Source organism: Sminthopsis crassicaudata, chromosome 4 (genome assembly GCF_048593235.1).
Source record: "Sminthopsis crassicaudata isolate SCR6 chromosome 4, ASM4859323v1, whole genome shotgun sequence".
NCBI lineage: Eukaryota > Metazoa > Chordata > Mammalia > Dasyuromorphia > Dasyuridae > Sminthopsis > Sminthopsis crassicaudata.
Genome location: NC_133620.1, coordinates 100,935,870 through 100,956,145, shown reverse-complemented (window position 1 = coordinate 100,956,145; position 20,276 = coordinate 100,935,870). Strand labels below are relative to the sequence as shown.

Below are 20,276 nucleotides of genomic sequence, written 5' to 3'. Positions count from 1 at the left end.
AGGGAAGAGGAAGCCATATGATACGATACACATGCAGAGTTGTCATTAAAAAGACTTAATCTAGATTGCTCCAGACGCCAGAACCAGGACTGATGTCTTCCTCAGACATCTCATTATTCACCTCAAAGCACTCATTTTGAATTTCTCTGGCTTCTCCACCATGTTCCCAGTAAACTCACCAATGGGAAATCTCATCATCTTGCAAGACCCAATCAGCTTCATTATTGACACACCAATATTATCCTCTGTCCCTCTTTAAGTAGGACCATTTCTCAAACATCTCCTCATTTCCTACCTCACTGTACTTGTTTGGGCCTTTGATCAAGGGCCTGTACTGTTCTCCCCCTTTCTGCTTTCTTTTGTGATTCCCCCCCCCATAAATTGTAAACTTTTAAAAACTCTTTCCTCAGCACTTTACATAGTGTTTGATACACACTAGGTGCTCAGTGAATATTTACTGACTATGACTCATTAAATCAATCAACAAGTCAATCAAATCCACTCATTAAGAGGGAGGAGGAGTTGCAGGGAAGCAGATTTGAGAACTTAATATCAAAAAATTTATTTATGAAATCACAAGATTTAGAACTTATCTTACCAGGTTCACTTTTCTAATGAGTGTCTGATGCAGAATTTTAACTTAGATCTTTTGTATCTCATAAACACACCACTTCTACCTCTGTGTATACTGATAATTTGAATTGTCCAACAATATAATGAATGGACTGGTGAGGTAGTGTGGAGTGGAGATATTCAGGAATACTCTGGATAATCCATTAGGGACATTGTAGGTAGGATTCTAGCAGTGACTGGAAGGTAAGATTAGATTTCTAAAGTTCTATCTCTTTTTATAATTCTAGGTAAAAGGGCTTTATACTCTCTTGGAAGCTCTGTGGGAGACATTGGTTTGATGATAATAATAATAGTTATTATTATTATTAATTATGATCCTTGTGATAACAGCAATAATAATACTAATAACAACAATTCATTTTTCTATTTTTTTTCTTTACAGTTGGTTTGATTTTCTTTTCCCAGATTGTGGGGCCTGGGTGTTGACTCCACAAGCTGTCCCTGGCAGGCTGGTAGAGAGTCCTACAACACCCACAAGCTGTTACCACTCCCTGGGAGCTCCCAGTGTCCCCCCAGCTTCCCAAGCAGCTCTTTTCCTCCCAACAACTATGTTTAGCAAATTGTGCCGTAGGCTACAGTGCATCTGAAGTGATGATGGGATGAAAACTGGTCAGGAGGAAGCATATAACACACTAGCAACATGTCATTCCCCCCTGCCTGGGGCTGTCCTAGACTTTGGGAAAGAAAGCCAGCCAGGTCAGCTCCTCAGCTTCTGTGATCTAGGCTCCTGATGCTTTACACTAGGGTTTTCTGACATAAATATCCTAATCAGGTCATACCAGAGGCAGAACACAAAATGCATTTATCTAGAAACCTAACATCACTAATGCTGTGTGTGTGTGTGTGTGTGTGTGTGTGTGTGTGTTGGGAGTGTGGAGGGGGGAAGATTCCATAACTTGCTACAGCAATAGGTAGGGTTTAGGGGAAGAGAGTTGGGGAGGATATCAAAGCTAATGTACCAGGTTAGAAATCCAATGTTTGTACCTAGACAGCCTCTAACTAGTCATATATTTATGGATCAACAAGATTAATATCTTTGAGCCTCAGTTTCTAAATTTGTAAAATGTAGATAAAACCTAAACTACCTCTTTTACAAGGTTGTTATAAGAAAAGTATTTTCTAATCCTTATGATGATGCATAAACACCATCTATCTTACTGGTGGGAATTTCAAAATGTCTCTAAGTTAACACAGCTCCAAACCATGAGACATCATGTTAACAGCTCTAAGGCGCTGTGTAGCTCAGACATCTGAGGGTTGGCGTCATTCTAGAATGACACTATTCTTCAGACTTTCACTCCAGGCTAGGATGGCTTTATTCCATCCCATGTCACCCTTTCCACAAAGTCCATCTTGGCTGACAGCTGGCTTTCAGCCTCAGTTAAAGTGACAGTCAAACACAGGCTAGATTGGGATTCAGTTGGGGAGAGAAAGTAATTCACAGGACTTGTTAAAAGGGATTCAGATGCAAAAGATTCTACCCTACAGCTTGGATTTGGGGATACTTAGGGTTTCTGTGCCTGAATCTGTGCCTAGAATCACTCATGGTACCCTAAATGAATTCTGTGCCTTTTCTCCATGAATATGAGGATAAGGGTAAGGTTGTATTTAGAAGAGGAATAAAGTATATGAAATGGAATTTACACCTTTCCATTCTTTCTAAAGGTCTAAAACCATATAACTGCTTTACAATGTCTCTTAAGCATATTTGTATAGAAAGTTTGCCTCCTCTCTAGTCTAGACAATGCCAGGAAATGGCAGTAATGAGTTAAATTTGGTATCAGAGGTAAGGAGAAGTTTGGGATGGATAGGCATTCTTACCTAAATCACTGCAGTCCATTTTGCCCTTCCATCCCCATTCTTTCCCCTTATATTTACTGTAGAGATCATGACATTTCTTGCATCTCACTCCTTTGCTCTGTTTCCTCTCTGATATAATCCCTCACAACCACCCCTCTGAACAACCAGGATGGCTTTTTAACAAGTTTTCCTACTTCCCTTCTCTTCCCTGCTTGAATTCATTCTTCATACCACTGCCAGAATAGTCAATCCTCTTTATACACTTGTATAGTTAGGGTTTGATATCTAAAACCTTTCAGTAAGTGGGATCAATAAGCATCTCTAAATATTCACTATTACCGGGCACTGTGCTAAGAGCTAGAGATACAAAGAGAGGCAAAACCAAATAAAAACCATCATAGTTCATACCCTCAAAGAGCTTACATTTTAATGAGAGACACACTATATAACTAGGTATATATTTGAAAGTAACTTGAAAGGGGAAAGCATTAGCATTTGGGGGGGGGGGACCAGGAATGCTTCCCAATAAAGAAAATGAGATTTTAGTTGAGACTTTAAAGGAGTTAAAGAATTTAAGAGACAGAGATAAAAGGGAATTGTAAGCATGAAAGTGGACAGTTTAAAGGTTTAGAGATTCAGTGACATGTAAAAGAAACTGCAATTAGCCAAGATAGTCAGATGATAAAGTTTGTGGAGGGGAGCAAAGTATATGAAAATTGGAATTGTAGACCGGGTTGTGAAGGCTTTAAGTGACAAAGAACTATGGCGATAATAGGGATCCACTTATCATTTTGGTAGTGTGTGTGTGTATGTGTGTGTGTGTGTATGTGTGTGAGAGAGTCAGACAAACAGACAGACAGACAGAAACAGACAGAGAGAGAGAGACTGAGAGAAACAGAGAGACTGATACTAGAGGCAATCAGCACAATTAGAAGGCTATTAAAATTAGATGAGAGGTGATGAGGGCTTGAATTAGGATTGTGTCTCTGTGAACAGAGAGAAGAAAACACACAAGATATGCTGTGAAAGTAGAAATGAAGATTGAGCAATGGATTGACTATGTAGGGTGAGCTATATTGAAGAACTGAGGAAGTGAGCTTGCATGGTGAGAAAGATGGTATCTTTAATAGTAATAGAAATTTGGAAAAGAGAAGAATTGAGGGGAAAGAAAAGTGCGAGTTTCATTTTGGACATATTTAATGAGCTGCCTTTGGCATATCTAGTTAAAGATTTCTATAAGGTAGTTCACTGATAGTGAAGATCTAGAGCTCATGAGAGAGAAGGACTAGATAGAGATATAGATGTGGGAAATAATTACATTGAGATGATAACGGAATCTATGGGAGCTAATGAGCTCACCAAATGAAATAGTAGAAGGGAAAGGAAAAGGGGCCCAAGACAATTTATGGTAGTGGGCATGACATGGATAAAATCCAGCAAAGAGGACTGAGGAGTGGTGAGGCAGGCAGGAAGAAATCAAGAGAGAGAAATGTTAAGAAAACCTCGATAGGAAAAATGTTCAGGAAGAGATTCTTTGTACTGAAAAATGCTGTAGAAGGGTCAAGACCGATAAGACTTGAGGAAAGGCCATTGGATTTACAATTAAGAGATCACTGATAACTGGGGAAGGCAGTTTTAATTGAATATTGAGGTCAGAAGCCAGATTAAAGAGACTCTAAAAGAGAACATCAGGAGAAAAAGTGGGAGCACCGATTGTGGAAGGCTGTCTCAAAGAGTTTGGAAAGGGAGGAAAAAATAGATTACAGCTAGCAGGTCTGGTCAGATCAAGTGAGGCTTTTTAAAGTATGGAGCAGCATATAAAAAAGGAGTGAAGGAGGCAGATGGTAGTAACTGAGGCTTGTGGGGTTGGAAGGCAGGATTGCAATAGGACCTGGGAACAGTGAGTTCAATAGAGTTTTCCTGTCATTAAGAGAATGCAACTGTAACCAGTGCAGCATTGATGGTCTGAGAAAAAATTAGTGGAATGGAAACCACACTAAGGAAGAAGAATAGAGTTAGGATTTGTAAGGTGTATACCTTATAGAGTTCATGGAATGGAAGTGGAATACTTGTGAGTGATGGCAAGAAAAGGGTATGATTATCTGTATGTAGCTGAGGTAGACCAGAGGAGGTGGTCCTGGGATGAGAAACTGTAAGTTTTTGAGGAAGGCACAATTTTTGAGGAAGCATCAATATATAGGTTAAATTATCATAGTACGAGGACAAGATTTGGGGTGGAGAGAGTCTGTGAGTCAGGCACCGAGCTCAGTAAGAAAGGAAGGAGAAGGTGTTGGGCTAAGGGGAAGGGAAGAGTCATTAGACAATGGCCACCAGGATCTGGTTTGGGTGATAAACATGGATAGCATGAACTTTAAGTAAGGAGAGACTGCTGGGTGTTGGTTAATAGAAAGAAAATTAGGAAGTGTCAATGATTTTCAAAGTGTATTCTTGCTCTCCCACCACTGAGTCAGGGGCATGAGAAAAAAATGTAGTCAGTGCTGGATGGAGTGGCCACTCATCGAATGCCAGAAGATGGCAGGAGAGAGAAAAAAAGGTTTAAGATGGAAAGAAGTTTGTTAATTATGAAACAGGCATTCGAGAGGATATAATGGAAAGGGTGGGAAGATCTGGGACTAGAGATTAGGAGGAAAGCATTGAGCGAATGGGAGTATGGGAGAAGGCAGTTAGAAATGAAGAAATGGTGTTTATACATCTACAGCTGGACATTCAGCATCATTGGGGAAGAAGAGCACAGGGTATGGGAGCATGCTAATCATTAATGGCTCATTATATTATTCAAGGTCCTCACTAAAGGTCCAAACCATGGCAGGTGGTGATCTTGTGAGGTCCAAATAGAAAAGGCTCTGGGAGTAAAGACAGAGAAGATAGAACCACCATACTTTTTTTTAGCCTTTGTCCATGCTGTTACCTTATAGTCCTCTATCTCCCCTATTCCCCATTTACTTCTTACCTATTCTTTCAAGTCCATTTTAAAAGCTATTTCCTTTATTAAACCTTTCTGATAAGTGTCATTAACCACTTATCTTTATTATTCCATATAGGCCTTTGTTGTACAACTATCACATATGTGCCATGCAATATTATGTTTAACAGTTATCTACGTTTATTTATTATAACCCACCAGACTAGTTGCTCCATGACAGAAAGTACCGAGTTTTAACCACACTTTCTTCTCTAGAGTACCTAGCACAGTGATCTGTACTTGGTAGGTGTTTAATAAATATTTGTTAAATGACATAAAAGGTAGAATCTAGGTAAAAAATCAAGAAGTGAACCTTTGGGGAACAATTCATCATTTAAAATTTAAATATAACTGGAGAACTGAGCACATGAGAAATACAAGTGTGTGTAATTCATACATGCCAATGAAAAAGAGTTCCTTTTAAAACTTTTCTGCTCTTGAATGTGATCCCTTGGGATATGCCAGTGAAGCCCCCTGACCCAGAGTCACAAAACAACCCAATAAACCTTCAGAGCAACAAATGATAAGATCCCAAGGCTCCAAAAAGAGTGCAGGACAGATAACCTTTGCTTCTCCTGGTGCTCTTAACACTGGCTTACAAAAGTCTAGACAGACATGCCCAAAACTTCTGTACCAAGATGTAGTTTTCAGGGAGGTATTTAAAATATGATGGAAAAAAAGATGAGCCTCCAACAGCACAGTATTTGTGTCTCTGGAGTTCTGATGATTCCAATTTTGCCGCAAATGTGATTTAACAATAAAGATAAATCCACTTTTAATTCCATATAGATTAGCATCACTTTTGTGCTATATTTACCTTTCCATTTCTTTTTCCCCTCAATTCAATTTACATTCCAATCTCTAATCTATTCCCTGAACTTAACATGTCAATGCCCATCCTCCTCTTTTATGTGTTGACTCAGGCTGGCACCTGCCTGAAATACAATCTCTTTTTCCACCAACAAAATCTTTCTTTCCCTGTAGGTTCAGCTCCAGTGCCATTTTTCCACGAAGTCTCCTCTGATTTTCCTAGCTGAAAGTATTTTCTCCCTCCTCACCTTTTCCTAGATCCTGCCCGGATCTCACCTTTGCCCCATTGCCTTCTATCTTGTATTAATACTTATTTGGGTGCATTCCCCCTCATTCTCAGTAGAACAGAAGATCCTTGAAGGCAGAGAATGTCCCAATTTTGTCTCTGTACTCTCAGTGTCTAGCACAGTGCCTGGCATATAGGAGATATTTAATATATACTTATTGATTGATTACATTTAAAATAAAAGTTTATATCTGGACAACTATGGTCACCACTCATTCTTTGGGGTCTCAGAAAGAGAATACTGACTGGAGAGAGCACGAATCTCTCTTACTCTCAGAAACCCATTCAGAACTTCCAAGATCTCCAGTATCCACAAAGGGCTACAGCTAAGAAAGTCTCCCTCCCCAATCCCCACCTTCTCCCCTACCACTGTCCTTCATGTCCATCACAGTTTCACAGCCATCTGCTTAAGCAGTTGGGAGACAGGGGAAGCAGGGACCCATGCCCTACAGCCTAGAGACATCAGGGATCACACCTGGGAGCTCAGAATGGCCCTCCTCCTCAACTCCTCAGTCTGCTCATGGATAACGACTGGACCTTAGCCACAGCACAGCCAAAGAGATAGAGGAACTTTTGTCCAATACTAATCCCCAAGCAGAAAAGACAAAGAGAAAGGAGAGAGAGATAGGGACCTGCTGTGCCATAGATAATAGTGATTGTATTTCTATGGGGGAGTGGCACTCCTCCCCTTATTCCCATTCTTTGCAAGAGGATGTCAGCCCTAGAGTCATACCAATTTCCATTCTGTGCCTTAGAGATTTTCCCCAGCATCTCAAGAATATTATAATTTTCTTATAATAAATTTTCTATTTTGATTAAGAACCTCAGAATTGGACAGCTGTACAAGTGATTATCCAATCCTTATTTGAACACCTTAGAGTTTAACATCACCTAAGGTCATCTATTCCATTTTGGGATGTCTCTTAACTGCTAGGCAGTTTTCTCCTATCCTTGAGCCAACATCTACTAGCTGCCGACTTGTTCCCCTACTCTCAGCATTTTTCTAGTAGGGACTAGAGGCTTAACATCCCAAGATAGTACTCACCACAGCTCCTAGCTGACCTTGCCTCTCTTCATAATCAGTAAGAGAGAGACCGTGACTTCAGAACAGGGAGCCCCTTCTGTCTGCATGGAGTAGAAGGAAACACTCTGCTGGGATTTTCATGTAGCCAGAGACATGTTACAGTTGCCTTTGCGAAGTGGTTCTCCTTTTCTTCCTAACTACTTCTCCTCCTTACTTCTTCCTGATTGGGGGCTGGGGGTGGGGAAGGGTTCCATCTGCTCTGCGCTTGGCTTCTTTTCATAGGCAGGGAAGTAGGGAAGGAGGGGCTCTGGTGCAAGGGAGGGGAAGCCTGTGTATTTAACCATCACTATTGATCTGTCTGGTACAATGATGTCTGTCATTCCTAAGCCTTTCTCCTTGCAGGTGTTTTGGTCGCAGAAGTCCCGGGGTCTTAGAGACAGGACAAAAGGGAAGGCACCAAATACTCCCAATTTCCTGCCAAATAAGAGATGTGTGGGTCTGAAATGAGAGGTCTATGTGAAAAATCATTGTTTTCTGGTCAAAGCCCAGGAGTAATCTACACACTGAAATGGAAAAGTCACTACTCATTAGGGTGACAGGATGGGGAAGAGAAGTGAAGAAATGAGTTTGCCCCTCCCTCAATGGGATCTGAAAGAATATCTGTCTTTTGTTCACTCTAGGACCCCTCGAGGAAGTCAAAATTTTGTTTTGTTTAGTTTTTTTTAAATAAATACTATTTATCCATCCCAAATAGATTGTAAACCCTATAAAATAATATGTGAACATCACTATCCCAATCAGAAAAGCCTTGTTCCTATACCCAAATGCAGTCACTTCTAAAGTGGGATTAAATAGCCATATAACAATCAATTGGACTGAAAAAGCAAAAACAGATGATGCTTCTCCCAAAGGATCATGGGAAAAGAATTTACCTGTGTGAGTTGCGGATCTAGGCTAGGATGACATTTAGCTATTTCCCAAAAGGGATTTCAGGTCCTAGTAGACTCCTAAAGGAGACAGCTTCAATTGGATAAGGTACCCAAGACATTCATTCTGAGGGATAAGAAACAGTCCCACCTCTGTTAAGAAGCTCTGATTGAGTTCCAACCTCCTCATTTTATTTTTATTTTTTCCAAAAGTATTTTATTTTTCCAAATACACATAAAGATAATTTTCAACATTCGTTTTTGTATTTTCATATTTTGTAATATTTTGTGTTCCAAAATTTTCTACCTTCTTCCCTTACTCTCCCTCCCCAACTCCACAACTTCCAATGCACAATCCAATTCACAATTTCCTCATTTTAAAGATGAGGCACCTGAGATTCATAGAGTTCCTCCACTTCATCTCAGGTCACCTAAGACAAAGTAGTTCTTCCCAGTTGGGTAAATAACTTGAGATGGCTACAAAGAGTATAGGGCTCAGTGTCACCAAACAGACTGATTCCCTGCAACATGCTAAGGAACATCACAGAGGTTATGATTCAGTCAACTCTCTCTGGTACTATAGCTGCTCTCTCATCACTGGTCATTCATACCTTAACTAGGGTGTGAGGGCAGATTAGCACTCCTGGCATAAGATAGGAGGACAGATGTCACAATCACAACAATAATACATTACATCTACATATTTTTTACCCTTTTCAAAAGGTTTTATCATATATTATCTCATTTGATTCTTAAATCATTTTTTTTATTTATTAGCATTATTTTCCCCATATTACACAGAGAGAAACAGTGACAGAGAGAGGAGAGACCAAGAGACAGACAATCAGACAGAGACAGAGACAGAGAGACAGACAGAGACAGAGACAGAGAGAGAGTATTTATTGTGTTTCCTATATACCAAAGCAGCTAGATGGCTCAGTGGATAGAGTACTTGATCTGAAGTCAGGAAAACCTGAGCTCAAATCTGGTCTCTTAGACACTTACTAGTTACATGACCTTATATGATCCTATATGATCCCACTGTGACTCTATGCATTGTGCTATCAGCTAAGTGGAGCAGTGTATAGAGTGCCAGATCTGGAGTCATGAAGACCCAACTTTAAATCTGGCTTCAAACACTAGCTGGATGACCCTGAACGAGTCACGTCACCTTGTTTGCCTCAGTTTCCTCATCTGTAAAAAGAGGTGGAGAAGGAAATGGCAAACCACTCCAGACTCTTTGTCAAGAAAACCCCAAATGGAGTCATGAAGGGTTAGACATAAGTGAAGCAACAAAATGACAACAACAAAAACTACCTTTCTATCCAATCTAATCTATGTAACCATTTGTTTGCTGCAATATATTTGATGTGTGGGTATAGCTTGGGAAGTTTTGGGGGAAAGGGAGATAAGAAGGGGGAAACCTAAAGTAATGGGCTTAAAATGACCTTTTGGAATTTATTGATGGATTTCCTTTATCCAGGTTCTCCTACATCGCATTTCGGTCTTACTACCAGTGTGATGTTGGAAAAAGCATTTGACCTCCCGGACCTCAGTTTCCCTATCTGTTAAACAAGATGAACTTCCAGCTCTAGAGATATGACCCTATAACTTTTTCCCATTGAAAGATCTATTAATAAATAATAATGATTGACATTTTTATAGCCCTTTAAAAAAGCGCTTTATACACAGTACTTAACTGAGCCTCACAATAACCCTGAGGTAGGTAACTCCAGTATCATTGTCCCCATTTTACAAATAGACTCAAGGTTTAGAGAAATGAAGTGATTTGCTCATGTCACACCCCACTAGTATGAATCAAAAGTAGAATTGGAACTCGAGGTCCATCACTCTATTTAAGGATTTTTCCCATTCCCAGCAAGATTACAAAGGAAATATTCAAAGTAACTCTAATGGGCTCACCCTCAGGAACTAGAAGCACCTGCTTATTTGTAATCCTGTTTCGGTACCATAATTGGAAGCCAATAGAACAAGAATCTGGGAGGAAGGGAGAGAGAACAAATACCTCTTTCTTTGAAAGAGTTTGAAAATATCATAATGAAAGAAAACCCCCCCAACAATAATGATGATCCCTTAGTATTCTAGCAAAATAGCAATAGAGGGCTTCTTCCTTCACACCAAAGGCTGGCTCCCCCTCCCTTCTCTAATCACAGTGGAGAAAATGTTCACAGCAATTAGACATCTTCACAGAATGGGAAGGAGTGAAACCCCAGAGACCTTCAGGAGGAGGGACACCTTCAACATACCCCTTGGCAGTGTTGGTGACGGCAGCAGGTTTCCTCTCTAGCTCTATTTTTCAAGGGAAGGGACTTCAGAAGGAGAGATAAAATCTTGGGGGAGAGAGGAGGAAGGAAGAGATACTGAGTGACCAGCCATCGCTGAGAACATTATTCAACTTAAATTCTTCATTTTGGAATGCTGAGCCCCAAAGTCTTACTGGAAAACTCATCTGAAAAATCTCTTTAGACCAGGTAGCCAGGCAGAGAAGCTCAGAGGTCAGGGTGTCAAAAGCAAGAAACCTTCCTTTACTAGACATGTTGCTCATTAGCTCCTTGAGTGTACTGCCTGAGCTTGCTCTTGTGGCCCTGGAGAAATTGCTTAGATTCTCTCAAACTTGGTCTTTGGAGAAAATACAAAAACTAGATGATACATATAGATAAAAAAATCATATAAACATATTTACATTATATGATATACTTACATATTCCATAATATATTTATGTTATACAATATATTTATATAAATATCATAGTTATATGTTACATTTTATGCATAATATAAATAATACATGTATATATAATTAGATATATTCATACATAATATAAATATACTTCTATGTATTATGGATTATATTACATATGACATAATATATACATATGAATATAAAAAAAGTTGATGAGTAAATAATTAATAAAGGCTTCTCTGGACGAGGAAGAAGTTTAGATTTCTAATCTGCAGTATCTTTTGCTTCCTTTGGTTAACTGGGACATTCTGATACATCCCAAGAATGGCTTATGCTTCTCATTTCTGCTTAAAGAATCCCACTCAAATAAACTTGCCATTGAAGACTCAACCCCTTATTTCTATCAACCCTTTTCTCCAATGCTCTCTGTCTTCTGACATCATCTACTTCCAGATGGGAAGCGGCTGAAAGTAGTCCAAGCACAGGGAGCCAAGAGCCAGATCAACGCTCCCAATGTAATGACCCTCCATCAATATTGGTTTAGCTGCTGAAATTCCAAGGGCGGCGTAGAGCACAATTGCATTTTTCAGATTCCTGTGTGACATGTGATGGGGAGGAGGGGAACATGGGGAAGAGAAGGAAGAGGATGGCAGGAGGGAGAAGCATCTGTTCCTCCCTCCCTTCAACCCTTTAAATTTACATCAGATACAGACATTAGTCTGGAAAATTGTTATCGGAGGATAAAGTTCCACAGGGATAAAGAGGTGAAAATTCGTAGGAGTTAGAGGAAGATGGTGGCAGGAAAAAGACACAGAAGGGTCTTTTTCAGGATAAGATGTAGAATATTAGCTGGAAATCAAATTTCCAAATACCTACATCCATGAATACGGTACTTTACTGGGAGAAATTTTGGAAAGAACTCTATTAGCATCTTATATTCTGAGCTCTTTCATATACCAGTAAATATGATAAATTCTGAGTCGTCACAAGAGTTGTACCTTTATATCAGGGAAAAACCTGGGGGGGGGCAATATCAACAAACACTTGAGCCTCTGAGGAAGGGGAGATTCTTTAGGGGTCAATGGAGAGAAGTGGAAAGGGGACCAAAAGAGGTCATGTCAGTGTTTAACACTGTGGCTGGTGCATAATGAGTGCTTAATAAATTTGTTCTCATTCTCTCTTTTCTCTTGGTCTCTGTGTGTATGTCTGTCTGTCTCTCCTGGGTCTCATAAGAATGTAATGAAAAGCAAGGGCACTTAGGTTGAGGTTTTATACCTTTGTGCCTCATAGAAGTGGAAAGCACATTGATTTTAGATTTAAAGGACCTACTTGGATTCAAAGTCCACCTCTAAAATTGATACCTCTATATATGACCTTTTCCCTGAATGTCAGTTTTCTCATCTGTATAATGGGAGGGTTGGACTAGATTATTTCTGAAGTCTTTTGCAGTTCTAATTCTAGGATATTATGATCTAAATGCTACACCAATTTCTGCAGTTATCTGTGACCCTAGGAAAAAGTGGTAAGCCAGAAGTTGGAGGGAGTGCCTGAAAAGGCATTGGTCCTTTGAATTCAGGATCAATGTGCCTTCCACTAGACAAGGTTGCTATTCAGTCCTGTCTCTTTGTGACTCCTTTTGGAATTTTCTTGGCAAAGACACTGAAGTGATTTTCCATCTCCTGCTTCATCTCCTTTTACAGATGTGGAAAATGAGGCAAAATTTGAACTCACAAAGATGTCTTTCTGACTTCTGGCTCTACCTAATAAATAATCTAATAGTTTCTAGACAAGGTACAAAAGTGCAAAAACTCTGCCCAGGTACATTGCCTCTTGGGTTATACAGAAAGAAATGGTGATATTAGACAATGTATTTCCAAGAACTGTCCCTGGAAAAGGTCTGATGATCCAGGATTGGGGGGAGGCTGAACGAAAAGGGTGTTGTGGTCAAAGTTCAGCAGATCCCCTTTTCTAATCCCCCAATCATTTCCCACAGAGATTTCTGTGATCTCCCTCATCCATAATTATATGTCCTTAGGTCTCCACAGTACCCTGTCCCTAAAGGAGATGGAGTGGGGCACATGGGAGGAAAAATAGAGCAGGAGCAGGGATGGATAGAGAACTAACAAGCATGAAAACAATCAAATAGATCCATTTGGATAATTGGGGTTCTGGAGAAGCTGGGTGACTTCTAGGCCATGCGTCAGAGGACAGGTGTCTGCCCTCTTGACTGAAACTGGTAAGCCAGAGTGTGAGGCTGGGTGAGCTGTTCTGCAAGGGGGAGGTGGGGATTAAGTCCAAACAAGTGACAGAGGCACTCTGCTGCTTCCAGGGAGGGGTCTGGAAAGCAGGAGCAGATGCCATAAGGCAGCTCCAGATGGCTTCGACTTTGGAAACAAAAGGCAAAGAGCCAGAGGGAACAGTGGAAAGGGACATGAAGGAGCCTCTCCTTTACCAGGGCTCATTGTCAGAACAACCTGGACAGAGAGAATTAGATCCACACCTGGATACCGACTATAGGCAAATGCAACAGAGATAGTTTGGCTTCCATGTGCCAGGAAACATTTCATCGCCATGAAATCAGCACCATTCCCAGAACAGAAGATGTAAATTAAACCAAGCAAGGGACCTAAAGAAAACTAGATAAATTCCACTTTAGCCAAGTTTTATTTGGAATCCCTGCTTGGGAGTTCCCAGTTTACACCTTCAACTTTCCTAATGAAGTTCTGATGTTTATATGTCCTCATCTATGACAATAGGGAAGAAGAAATACTGCCTTAAGGAACAAGAAGATCCAGTTACTGGAAAATTAGAGTTCTTAGATCACTTGTACAATCCCTTCCAGTGTTTTCAATGCCTGACACATAGTAGGCATTTAATAAACGTTTATTGATTGACTTTCAGTTTTATTATCTTTGATGGTAGTACTGTATAGTGACTCTGTGAAGTTGTATGATCTTGGGAAAGTCATCTAGACTCTCATAATCTATTTTATTAATCTCCCCTTTTATTTTTAGAATTTCAAATATGGTATTTAATTGGTAGTTTTTAATTTGTTCTTTTTCTAGCTTTTTTAGTTGCAAGCCCAATTCATTGATCTTCTCTTTCTCTATTTTATGCAAGTAAGCTTCTAGAGATATAGAATTTCCCCTAATTATCACTTTGGCTACATCCCACAAATTTTGATATGTCTCATTATTGTCATTCTCTTGGATGAAATTATTGATTGTGTCTATGATTTGTTGTTTCACCCATTTATTCTTTAGGGTTAGCTTATTTAGTTTCCAATTAATTTTTGGTCTATTTTTCCCTGGCCTTTTATTACATGTAATTTTTATTGCATCATTAGATCTCATATTCTAAATAGTAAGGATAACTGTTCACATGATTATTGTGTAGATCTTTGTGTCTTTGTGCCTTTCTTTGGCAAAAAAAAAAAAGGTTTCAATCTGGAGGAGTCCAAGATGTCTCCTCAGAAATGGCTATAGTATAAAGCATGATATATTTTTGTTGTTCTGTAGTTTTCCAGTCATGTCTGACTCTTTGTGACCCCTTTTGGGGATTTCTTGGCAAATATAGAGAATGCTTTGACATTTCCTTCTCCGGGCAAAAAAGTTAAGTGACTTGTCTAGGGACATACAGTTCCTGGTACTTCCTGGCTTCAAGATCAGAGCTCTATGCACTGTGTCACCCTAGTTATCCCTCCATATTGTACATACAAATGCTTTGAAAACTTTATTTTTAAAAAATTTAATAGTTTTTATTTACCAGATATATGCATGGGTAATTTTATAGCATTGACGATTGCAAAACCTTTTGTTCTAATTTTTCCCCTCCTTCCCCCCCCCCCCGCAGGTTGACCAATACATGTTCAATATGTTAAAGTATAAATTAAATACAAAATATGTATGCATGTCCAAACAGTTGTTTTGCTGTACAAAAAGAATCAGACTTTGAAATAGTGTACAATTAGCCTGTGAAGGAAATCCAAAATGCAGGCAGACAAAATTAGAGGGATTGGGAATTCTATGTAGTGGTTGAAAACTTTCAAAAGGCCATTTCTTATGGAAGCAAAAATTGTTCACAATGGGGGCCCAATGATTGGCTGAACAAGCCATATATATGAAAATGTGGGTCATAATTGTATCTACCAACTATGAGAATCAAATGAGATCATATTTGTATAGTGCTTAGCACATAGTAAGGACTTAATAAATGCTTGTTTCCTTCCTTTCTTCCTTTGTTGCACTCCAAGAAAAGGTAAATAGAAGGAATTCAGAGAAACAGGGAGATATCAAATAATCAAAATCAGGAAAAATATTCACACAAAGGCTACAGTAACATAAACAAAAAGGACACTGAAAGAAAACTGAATAGTGTGTAATTGTAATGAATAGTCGTGGGGAGATGCACCTCTTTCCTTTCCTTGTACAAATGGGGGACCATGATACAGAACATTACATCTTCAGTCAGATACAGTCACTATATTGGTTTTGCCCAATTGCTTTTTCTTTGTTACAAGGGCGGAACTAAATACAAATTGTACCCATAAAACTTTTAACTTTTAAAAAAGGAAATATTAAAATTATTATATAAATAATATGACCAATATAATCAATGAAGTTAGAATAAGAGAAATTATAGAAAAATATATTTGCATCAAATATTAACTACAAGAGTCAGATACTTATGATAGATAATTGACACAAATACATAACCCAATAGGTAAGTGGTCAAAAGATATGACTGCTTTAAAATAAGGATTGCAAGTCATAAATGACATTTTAAAAACATGCCCACTATTATTAATAGTAAGATAAATGCAAATTAGAACAACACTAAGTTTTCACTTCTTATCTCACAAATTGGCAAAGATAATGAAACACAGGAATAATTAATGTTAGAGAGATTGTGAGAAGTCAGGCATATTAATATACTCTTGGTGGAGCTGTAAATTAGTCCAACAGCTCTGGATATTAATGTGCAATTATGCAAGAAAATAACTAAACTGTCCATAATATCCTTTGTGCAGCAATTTCACCATTGTCATCTTCTCTATGGAAATCCAAGTTAGAAACAAAAATTGTATGTATCCCAAAGTATCCATAGCATCACCCATCGTGGGAACAAAGAACTAAAAACAAAGTGGGTGCCTACCAGTTAAGGGAAAGCTGAAAAGCATGTGGTATGTTAATGTGATGGAACATTATAGTATAAGAAATGACAAATAGAAATACAAAGAAACACAAAAAGATTTATGTGACTTATGTTAGAGTGAAATCAGTGGGACCAAATTAACATATATATATACATATATATATATATATACATATATATATATATATACACTTATATTATATATACATACTAATACTGGATTTTAACATAAATCCTTCACAAACCATAAACTCCATGGTGGTTTATGTCATTTATGGATTAATTTAGAAAAATCTTCATGCCATTATCTAAAATGAGTGAACTCAAAATACATAAGAGAAAGATGGTGGGAACAGTATAATATTCTCGTTCAGTAGTCAGAGCCACTGCAAAAGGAAATGGTCCAGCAGGCAATAAAGTGGATTTCCTAATCTGGTTGATGAAGCCTGGCAAAAATTTGGAGAAACACACTCAAAAGGGCCAAGATTAGAGAAGCAGGAGCTTTTCGGAGACCATTCCTGAGAACTACCTACATCCTATTTAAAATACAAAAATAATTTAAAGGCTTACCAAACATGCCATATGCTTTATCGCCCTGCTCCCTAGCTGGGCCCTATTCATGAGAGAACAGAAAGCATCTGGGGAGAAACCTGTGGTGAGGAAGAAAAACTGAACGGAGAGATGTCAAACCCAAGGAATTAAGAGATCCGTTCTGGCTTCTGAGCTCCATGTCAGGTCTACCCCAGTTCTGAAGCTCAAGCAATAAGCTCATGATAAATTGCCAATTATTTTACTATTAAAATTTCATACCTCACTTCTTTCATTTCCTTCCCTTACTACCCAAGGGGGCTGAGGCTAAAACTAGTGTTGCTTCAGGGCAAAAGGAAGTTTGAATCCCAGATGGGACAATGCACATCTCAGAAACAGTGAGTTGCTCTAGTTAGATCTCCCCCTGTGGCTACTCACTGTGCCCTTAGACAGCTGTTCATCTGCCAAGGGCCAATTGTTCTCCACCTCCTAACCCTCCCGAGAGGGTCCTTACATAACCTCTGGAGATCCTCCCTCTGATGATCCCCCATATGCCCAGAGCTGTCACTCACAATGCTCACAAAAGACCACGAGGAGACATAAGCTTGGGGGTGGGGGAAGAAGGTCAGAGGCTAGGCTGTTTGCTGATTCTTCAGTAAAGGTGGTCATCCTGGACAATAACATAATACTCATGTCTAATGATTGCATCTGCTTGGTAAAGGAAAGCCAACATTGGCTCCATGCTTTTTAAAGAAGAATCCACTCTGCAGCTGATAACACAGGGCTTTTTACAGGCAATCCTACAAAACAACCTTCCTTGGACAAAAACACGGGCAGCAGAGGACCCTGGTTTAACTTACTTTTTTATTCTTTATATGATGTTTTTCTACCCTTCTTCTGCAGAGCAAATAGAAATCAGAGGGAAGGAACTTCAATTGCCAAAGGAGACTTTAAGTAACATGTAAAGAAATATTCCCTTCTGAAAGTAAGGAGTTTGGGGGTTGAGATGGGGTAAATAAAATAGTTTGTTGATTTAGTATTTAAATACTTCCACAATTCTTCTCAGTAAAACACTGTCAGGAAATTTCCTAATGTCTAACCTAAAAAAATCCATATTGCAATTTTAATATAATTTCTTCATTTTGAGATTCTTTGAAGAAGAAAAAGAATAGCTAACTTCACTCTCACCCATTCCTCATAATTTTTCAGAGACCCTTAAACATTTACAAATGTCTTCCAGCTTTCTTTTTTCCAGGAAAAAGAGTGAATGAATTTTAAGAACAAAAACTTTCAGAGAGGGAAGGTTTTATTTATATATCCTTGGTAACCAAGGAATTCTAAGGTAAAACGCTGAGAGTCCCTATGATTCAAGGTAACAGACACTTATGTATAGGTCAGGGTATGTGTGCATATATGTGTGTATAAATATATGCATTATATACATATACATACACACATATGTGTTTATACATATATACCTAAACCCAACCAAAATTTCTCATGGCACTGATTTAGACTTGTGTGTCTCTGACATACCATGTTTAGAATACCTGAATGACTTGTTAAATATTGCAGAATTTCAGATTTGGAAAGAACTTCAAAATTCATTTAATTCAAATCATACTAGAAGCTTAATTCACTCTGACTATATCCTGGACAAGTAGCCATCCAGACTAGGAAAATATTCAACGACCAGGAATTCAATAAGTTTGGAGGTAGCCCTTTGCACTTACTCCTTACATTGAGTCTAAATTCGCCTCCTTTCAATTTCTACTTTTTTCTCCCCCCAAAAGATCCAAGCAGAACAACTCAATTCAACCTCTATACGAAGTTCTACAAATATTTGAAGAGTATTATTTCTGGCCATAAAGATATTTCTATTCCTAAAACAATACTTGCAAATGTTTCTCCAATCAAATAACTCACATTTCCTTTAGGATTTTGGTTCCTTAAACATGTCCCCCACAACCCAGAATTCACTTACCTTCTCTGTTTCATTCACCCTCCTTTTCGAAACAGTATTGGAGGCACTGTCCTGGCCAGCAGAGGGATGGAAAACTCCACTTTCCCAAACTGCACATAAGTCAAGTAACCTATCACAAAACACAAAGGAAATTCATATGGTTATTCTAGGAGAAAGCTCTGTGGTTTAGGGCTGGGATATTTCCATGAAGGTTTCTGTACATAGGGGGCAATTTACCCATAATGATTTCATTAATTTTTACAATATCACCAGGAAAGCTATTTAATGTCTATTGTTGAGTTTAACTATCCATACAATTAAAAGATGTTCTGTGGGGACTTGGATGAGAAGGTGGGTGGATTATAATCTGCAGTGTTGGAGAAAGCATTCATATCAATGAGATATTAGACCTATCAAATTAACAGGCTTGGTTTTCTCCTGGCTATCATTATTCTCTCCTTTCTATTGGTAAGAAAAAAGAGGCCCTGGGGGTTTCTTGGAAAGTACAGAAACTACCAGAAGTGAAAATGAAAAACAGGTTCTAGGCTTAATTTTGCATCAGGCTAGTCACTTGCTTTTTCTATTGCTCAAGCTCCTCATTTGTCAAATTGAAAACATAATTTCTTCCTCTAGGGCAGAGGTTCTTAACTTGAGATCCATGAACTTGTTTTTAAAAACATTTTGATGACTGTATATAATTAGTTTCTTTTGTAATCCTATGCATTTTGTATTATGCATTTAAAAACATTATTCTGAAAGTATGTCTCTAGGCTTTGCCAGATTGTCAAAAGGATCCCTTCCACAAAAAGTCAAGTCCACAAGTACTTTAAAATAGCTGTTTACTACATGTCAGGTACTGTGTTAAGCATTGGGAATACAAATATAAGCCTTAAGGAGTTTACATTCTAAAGGGTTAAGACAACACATAAAAGAAAGATTGAAAGGAAGAGTAAAACCCAGAAAGGAATGAGGGTAAAGAAAAATTCCAGAATCTTTGCTCTAGAGGACTGAGACAAAATATGCAAAAACATATTGGAAAAAATATAAAGCTATAAAACATATAAGACATTATTATTGTAATTACTCCATGAACATATGTTAAGAAAGGTAACTCCCGATACGAGTCAGAATCATTATCTTTATTATTTGAGATACTTGATGATCTCAGAGGGGAAAAAAAGCAAGAGGAGACCTGATCACTAGAAGTTTGTAAGAAGAATTATTCTGACCTACAGACTAAATGAAACCATTGCCAATTTTTTTCAGCATATTGGAGCACCATCTTCTGATTCTTGAAGGATCAGAGATACTCAGGCAGAAAGCACCTATGGGGATCATCTAAATGATATTAGTGGAAAGATGAAGCTTTTTTCTAGTTATAGGAAATGGTGGGGAAAAAAGAAAAAGCAGATTGGGGGAATAATGGCATCTGATGATGTTCCCCTGTCAGAAGGGTCTGGATGTC

General features: G+C 38.6%; 1 protein-coding gene across 12 annotated transcripts in view; it reads right to left on the bottom strand.

Moving 5' to 3' along the window:
- The window catches only part of NFASC (neurofascin), a 237,865-nt gene that overhangs the window by 108,447 nt on the left and 109,142 nt on the right, over positions 1-20,276 (bottom strand). For 11 of the 12 annotated variants that reach the window (XM_074308935.1, XM_074308924.1, XM_074308925.1 and 8 more), the window contains exon 3: positions 18,833-18,941. In XM_074308935.1, the coding sequence (XP_074165036.1) occupies positions 18,833-18,941 (109 nt within the window). Of the gene's footprint in view, positions 1-7,557; positions 11,193-18,832; positions 18,942-20,276 lie in introns of those variants that run through there. The other variant, XM_074308931.1, reaches the window with a different exon arrangement.